General features: G+C 48.5%; 1 protein-coding gene across 1 annotated transcript; it reads right to left on the bottom strand.

Annotated features, from left to right (window-relative positions):
- Positions 1-1,106: 1,106 nt before the first annotated feature.
- SOWAHB (sosondowah ankyrin repeat domain family member B) lies at positions 1,107-5,835 on the bottom strand. The gene has a single exon (XM_072623892.1). It carries the CDS (start codon positions 4,946-4,948, stop codon positions 2,489-2,491), a length of 2,460 nt encoding a protein of 819 aa, XP_072479993.1. The 5' UTR covers positions 4,949-5,835; the 3' UTR covers positions 1,107-2,488.
- Positions 5,836-7,131: the final 1,296 nt, after the last annotated feature.

Here is a 7,131-nt window from a genome sequence, read left to right as displayed (position 1 = left end):
ACACTTACTAGTTGTGTGTGTGTGTGTGTGTGTGTGTGTGTGTATGTGAATGAAAGAGAGTCCAAATATGAGACCAGGTCCTATTCCCTAAAGAAGTCAAAGCCAACTAATACAAGTGCTAGCAATAAATTAGGCCCTGAAGAAGACAAGAATGTGGCAGAACCGATAAGTCTGGTTTGGGAGCATGAACATACGTCAGTGAAGCTTTCACAGTGTACATGGAGTAGCAATCCTAGAAACCTAAAGGTGGAAGGAGCCTTAGCAATCTGAAGCTCAAATGACTTACCTAACGTCTCACAGGCAGTTAGGTGGCACTGTGGATTATAGTACTGGGTCTGGAGCCAGGAAGACCTAAGTTCAGCTCTAACCTCCAACACTTAATAGCTGTACGACCCTGGCAAGTCACTTAACTGTCTCAATTTCCCCAACTGTAAAATGGGCATAGTAATAGCATTTGTCTCACAAGGCTGTTGTGAGGATCAAATGAAATATCTGTAAAACGATGAGTACCATGTCTGGCACATAGTAGGTCCTTAATAAATGCATGTTTCTTTCCTTCCATAGTGAGTTTTCAACAAATCTCTCAACTTCCAGGTTATTATGTACCTCCCTCTTCCCATCTTTCTAGTATTTCTACATTGACTCCCTCACTACATTATCCTGACTCCATGACTGTCCCCCATGTCCAAAATGCTCTCCCTTCTCCCCTCTACCAGCTGGCTTCACTCACGACTAAGCTCAAATCCCACCTTCTGCTGCAGATCTTTCCTGTTCCACTTACCTTCCATTTACTTTCATATATATCTTATGTCTCCCTTTAGGCTGAGTACCTTAAGGGCTGGGACCCTGTCTTCACCGTTCTTTGTGTCACTGACTCTTAGCACAGTGCCTGGCATACAGTAAGTGCTTAATAACACACTGAGCCCTAACTTTGGGAGCCGCGAGGATGAAAGACAAAGACCTTCCCTAACCTCAAAGAATTTTATAATTCGCTATGGGAAACAGGACAAGGAAAGCCAAATGTGTTAAGTACTTCTCAATCCTAAATTCAAAACTTTTATTGCTATCTCATGGTGATTGAATTTAAAACAAATGAAACACAAACATAATTTCAAATACTGCTTTATTGTCACTGTCCATTAAAAGATTGCTGAATAAATTAACATTCCCCTCTGCCATTCATTTAGAATAGTTTGGGGTTGGGTTTGTTGTTTTTTTTTTTTTTTTTTGCATAGAATTATACTATTTGTATTCATTTTTTCCATTTATGGCCTGAAGTCTTTCTGTCCCATTTTAAGGTACATGGGCTAACTATTATTTCCTAGAATAGATCTGGTATGATGTGCTTCCATAAAAACAACCTTCACTGGACACATATTTAGTGCAAATTAATTTTTTGCTAGCAGCTCCAGAAATTGCATTTCATTTTCCCCCCATGTGGATAAGGCAATATTCTTTCCTTGACCTCAGTTATTCAGTACTCATCGTAATTAGGAACTCTGAGGTTGGCCATTCAAGCTTGATGCATGGGGGGGCGGGGCACTTTGGGGTAGATCATGATTAGATCTCTTTCAGCTACTTCATCAACTATTCTTCACACTTAATCTAAAAGGGGGTGATGGTCTATGAATCCTCAAGGGAGATCTGTGAATCTATTTCAGGGAGTCTGTAAACTTGAATGGGCAATAAAGACAACTTCGTTTTCATTCACCCCTAAAACTCAGCATTTCCTTCAATTATTTAAAAGCATTATTCCAAGAAGGGTCCACAGGCTTCACCAGAATGCCAATGTGGGGGGGGGGGGGGAGGGAGTGGTACATGATACAAAAAGGGACAGAGAAATAATTCTCCAAAGAGTCATCAATCTCCTCCTATATCCACCATGTGGAATTGCAGAAAGAATAAAATACTAGGGGTTGGAGGTGGAGGGATTTTAGACCTACTTCCTCTTTTCCACACATAGGTTAGATTTTTACCAAACTACACAAAATAAAGGCCAAAGCTGATTTTTGAAATATGGTATTTTCCGTACCTTCCCAATATTCTTGGGAAAGATTTATTGTAAAGAATAAGGGGGAGAGGGTGTGGCACTGAACAAAAGTATGCTGAACCACAGTGGAAATCTCTGAGCCCTGAGTGCCTTATTGGTTCTCCTGTTGGGACATCTGCTCAAGAGCCTGATACTTTGATCTGTGGTAATAAAGAAGAATCTGTGCTGAGTTCCAGACTTCTATCTTGGTCCCATGTCTGCCATTCATACTTAAGAAAGCAGAGTCTCCAACACTAGCAACTTCTGGCAGAGCTACTAACAAGTTTGGAGAGATGTTCCCTCTAAACTAGTTAATTCTCCCCACCGACCTACCCACTTGCCCAGCAAATTATCTTGAGTCCTTTAAACCAGAAGGACTCCAATCTTGGCAGAGTGTGGAGTTTGTTCACAGGCTAACTCCAGATCAAAATGTCTGTGCACATTTGAGCAAGGGATACTTCAGTCACTATACTCATCTCTCTCCCCTAATGTTCGAAATTTGTCATACTGGTGGGTCATTTTCCACCTATTGTGCTGACTTTTGAGTAATGCAGCAAGGGAGGTCTTTCTGCTTATGTGCCTTGAAACATCATGGCTCTTGGTCTTCTTGGGGGGGGAAGAACTCACCAAGGAATGGACTGGAAAAATGGGCTTCCCCCTAGGGGCACCAAGAAGCTGCCATATCTCCCCAGTGGTGTTGCTAGTCAAATACTGCCAAGGCTTCTTCCCACTACTGTCTCGTACATTCACTCGAGACTCCAGCTTCTGCACCAGAAGTTTGATGATACCATGGTGCCCATGGAGGGCAGCAAGGTGCAGTGGGGTATAGCCACAGCTGGATCTCACATTCACATCAAGAACGATCCCTGCCTTTTGGGCCCCCTTGACCAATTCCTGAAGGGCATGGAGAGCACCATGTTTGGCAATCCAGTGCAATGCAGTATACCCAGTCAAAAAGTCTTTTCGAAGAGCCAGCTGAGGGTCTTCCCAAAACAAAGTTAGTGCCTTTCTCCATGAGCCACTGGCTATTCTCACAATCCATTCATGCTCCCGGGAGTCCAGGGGCACCAAAGAGGATCTGTGTACAGAAGGTCTGAGTGACACTAAGACAGAAGACATATCCCCAGGGGGAACCCAAATGCTGTCTGCCAGTCTTTGCTCTGATGCAGCCTTGGGAACTGTTGGCTTCAGGGTCAAGGGGGCATCCACCTTTGGACAGGGCGCTGCTCCTGCCCTAGACAACTTTCTCGATCGGGGTGGCCGGCGGTTCCTCCTTACTAAGTCTTCATCCAGCAACTCCTCATCAGAGGAGGATATTTTGTCCCTCCATGCCCTGGAACTTCTCCTCAGAGATCTCTTTAACCTGACAGTTGGACAGGGCATGGGGTCTTGAGGCAGGCTAGAAGATTCCCTGGATTCTTTGGTTGGCTTTACAACTGGACCATTAACTGTTGCTGGGAGGTATTGAAGGGAGTAACCACTTCTAAATATAGGTCCCTGGGATGTATTGAGAGGAGTATTTTCCTGCTGAGATTTATTGAAATGGCCACTTGGGGTCCTAAGTTTTTCCTGGGCTCTGTTTTCGAAGGGAACCTTTGGGGCTTCCTCCAACTCCCCTGGAGACTCCCTTGGGCCACTGGTACTCTCCTCACTGTCATGACTATCCTCTTCCACAAAGTTCTCCAGATCCTGGAGGTCTAGTTGACAACGGATGCTCCGAAAAACTGAAGACCTAGCAGTTAAGAGGGGAGGGGAAACAGGGAGAGAAGGTGGCAACCTCTCTGAGGCTGGGTCCCCACAACTGTAGGGCAGGCTGAGGAAATTCTCAGGTAGCACACACCAAAATCGGCTGGGACTTTGCTGTGACCTTTCTGCAACGTGGTCTGGGGAGGGGTGGGAGTGGTTGGCCACCCACTCTCGGGTGCGTTGCTGCTGCTGGGCTGTATAGGAATATGGTCCATTTAGGGTCAATAGTTCTGACCCATCCCCAGGGAAAGCAAGAGATGCCAAGGAAGGGCTAGTCCCTGAATCCCTGAAGATTTCCATGGTCAACGGTGGGGGCTTGGTGGATGAGCCAGGACTGGAATTGGGTGTGCCCTCCGGTGGTCCCCCTGAGCTAGGCTCCAGGGCCTGCAGCTCTTCCAAGGGAGGGCCCCCATGTGAGAGGAGGAGTGGCTCTGTGGAGTCAGCCCAAGGGCACCCACCTTGAGCCAACCCCCTAGCCTGCGGTGAAGGGCCTCCTGCAGTGGCTGCCTCCCTCAGCCTCCCAGGGTTGCAATCAACTCCCTCTCTCCCGGGTTCAGTGGACTCTGGAGCATCCCCTGGCCTGGCCAAGAGTCCATTGCACTCTGTTTCCGGGGCTGTGGCTCGGGCACCTGCCGGCTCAGTTTCTGGTTTCTTCTCCCGAGGTTGCCTCCTGGCCCTCTGAGGCTGGGGCTGGGGCCGAGGCGGTTGCTGCGGGGATCGGGGCTGCTGCTGCTGTCGCTGCCTTGGCGCCCGCCGCCGGCTGCCTGGGGAGGCGGCCGGGGCTCCCGGGGGGCGAGTCGGCTGCGGGGCAGCTGGCTGGGGGGCAGAGGGCTGGGGAGCAGCTGGCTGCGGGGCAGAGGGCTGGGGAGCAGCTGGCTGCGGGGCAGAGGGCTGGGGGTCGGAGCGGGGCCCGCGCAGCCCGTCCTCCCCGACAAGGTCCCGGTACCTCTTCTTGAGCACGACGCACTTGAGGCCGTCGGAGTCCTGGCGCACGGCCGCCACGGAGTTGACCAGGCTCTTGAAGAGCTCGCGGCGCTGCTGCACTTGGCCCGGGGTCGCGCCGGGGTCTCGAAGGAAGCGCTTGAAGTGGCCCAGCAAGGCGGCGTTGGTGACCCGGCCCCCGGCCTGGCACAGGAAGTCCAGCAGCTCCTCCTGGCTCAGCTCTCGGGCCATCTTCCTCCTACCCGGGCTCCCCGGGCTGGCGGGCGCCGCTGCGGGTCACCTGCTCCCGGGGACAGCCCCGCCGCCGTCCATCAGCGGCTGGCACCGAGTCCCTGGGCTGGGGGGCGCGCCCGGAGGTGGCCCTGGCTCGGCCGGTCCGCCGATCTGACCGTCCTGGGCGGCCACCTGGGTCGTGCGTGCGCGGTTTCACCTGAGCCCTTTGGGCTCCACCTCCTTGGCACTGGGGGAAGGGCCGGCCCGGTGGCCTCCGCGCCCTCCTCCGGCTCTCGGTTTCTGCCCCCACCCCTCCGTGGAAGATGAGTCAAAGCAGGGTGAGCTGGCCCAGTGTGGGGCCGCAGGTGAGGGGCAAGGAGGGGGCGGGGGCGGGGGCTGGAGCCCCGCCCACCGAGAGATAGAGACAGACAGAAAGACAGAGACAAAGAGACGGAGAGAGACAGAGACAGAAAGAGAGAGAGAGAGAGAGAGAGAGAGAGAGAGAGAGAGAGAGAGAGAGAGAGAGAGAGAGAGAGAGAGAGAGAGAGAGAGAGAGAAAGAGAGAGAGCCAGTCAGTCAGTAAGTTATGTATGAAGTCTGCTTGCGAGGGAAAGGAGTATTTACTGAGATACCCTGCCAGTCTGTCCCACTAGGCGCATTTCTTAGGTATTCAGGCGGGGGATGGGTAAAGAAGGATTTCTGGGTCCCTCCGGCAAGATTGCTGTCTCAGTCACTTTAGACCTGCGTCGAGCCGCTCTTGATATGCAGATACTATCTTTGTAATGAGATTACCTGCTCCTTTCCTTTACTTCCCGAGTGATCCTCTGTCTTGACTGATAATTTATACATGCTAACAACTCTGTCTCTTTGCGGGATAGGTTTTCTTCTTTGCTATTATCGGAAGGAGGGAAGGGGGGAGGGAAAGGGGGAATGAGGAAATCACACCTAGGGTTGAACAATAGCTACCATGATTGATTATGAAGTTAAAGGGAACATGAAAGGGATCATTCGGAATAAAAACAGATTGTCTTGCTTTTTTATATCTTGCAAAAAGGAAGCAGATCGGTTTTTAACTTGCCCCTTGTTAAATTATCTTCCGCATTCCCTGGTAGTAAATGAAAAGTGGTAAACGTTTTCACTCATTCAATCATTCATTCATTCCTCTGGGCCCTTTCCTTCTCCTTCAAAATTTTATTTATCAAGGTGGGAACTGGAGCTTCCCCTTCCCCCACTTAGTCTCACTTAGCTTCAGCATTCCAAACATTGCAGGAATCTCCTAATCAAAAACAGGGTACCGGGTTTTATCCTTCCTTTTCCTTACAATGAGTGAGTTGGCTTAAATTGTCTTTAAAATGTTTCAGCTTTAACATTGTAAACTTCAATAAATACGTATTCATTAAGTTCATTTTTATGCATTTATGTATAGCTGCATTTTTTCTTATCTGTTATATCTATATTTCCTCATGAGTATTGATTTTATAGTATTTTTTGTCACCCTGCTCCTCTTTCACTTGATTTCTATTTTTTTAATAATTGAAATCTTACATTTCTTTTCATGAGCACAGCATTCCCTGAAGTGCCTTCCTTAGTGGATCTCTGTTCATCTCACTTTAATTCAGGTGTTCTTAACCTGAGTTCTATGAACATGGTTTGTTGTGATTGATTGATTGCGTAGATGGATGAGATGACAGATAACTATTTCAAAATAATTGGTTTCCTTTATAATACTATGTACTATATTTTCTGCATTTAAAACCTTTATTCAGAGAAGGGATCCAGAAGCTTCACCAGTCTGCTAAAGGAATCCACGACAAGAGAAAGCTAACAACTCTTGTCAATGGTTTTCCCTCTAATTGCCTTTATATCTGTGTCTTTGTTGGATTTCATCCCTTATTCTTTTCTAGGTCTGCTTTTTCTGCTCATATTTGCAGTTCAAGCCCAATCTCATGCCTCTAGACCCCTATATCACCCTATTACATTCTCTCTTCTTCCTTCATATAAAACAGGGGAGTCATCACAGACCCCACTACCCTCCTACAACTGGAGAAAAATGAGATCCTGGAGGGACCTTTGAGTATGACTTCTGAAACATAGAACTGATTTTTTTAAATAGTTGGCCAGTCTATGGGATGCTGGTAAAACTGTAAAGGGAAATGTGGCACAGGGGTATTAAGGACCCTCTAACCTCACCTGAGCCTAAA

Source organism: Notamacropus eugenii, chromosome 7 (genome assembly GCF_028372415.1).
Source record: "Notamacropus eugenii isolate mMacEug1 chromosome 7, mMacEug1.pri_v2, whole genome shotgun sequence".
In the NCBI taxonomy this organism is placed as follows: domain Eukaryota; kingdom Metazoa; phylum Chordata; class Mammalia; order Diprotodontia; family Macropodidae; genus Notamacropus; species Notamacropus eugenii.
This window is presented reverse-complemented; position numbering and strand designations above follow the sequence as displayed.

What these genes read in the sequence shown, in the direction of transcription:
- SOWAHB (XM_072623892.1), bottom strand. Translation starts at nt 4,948, where the DNA reads ATGGCCCGAGAGCTGAGCCAGGAGGAGCTGCTGGACTTCCTGTGCCAG.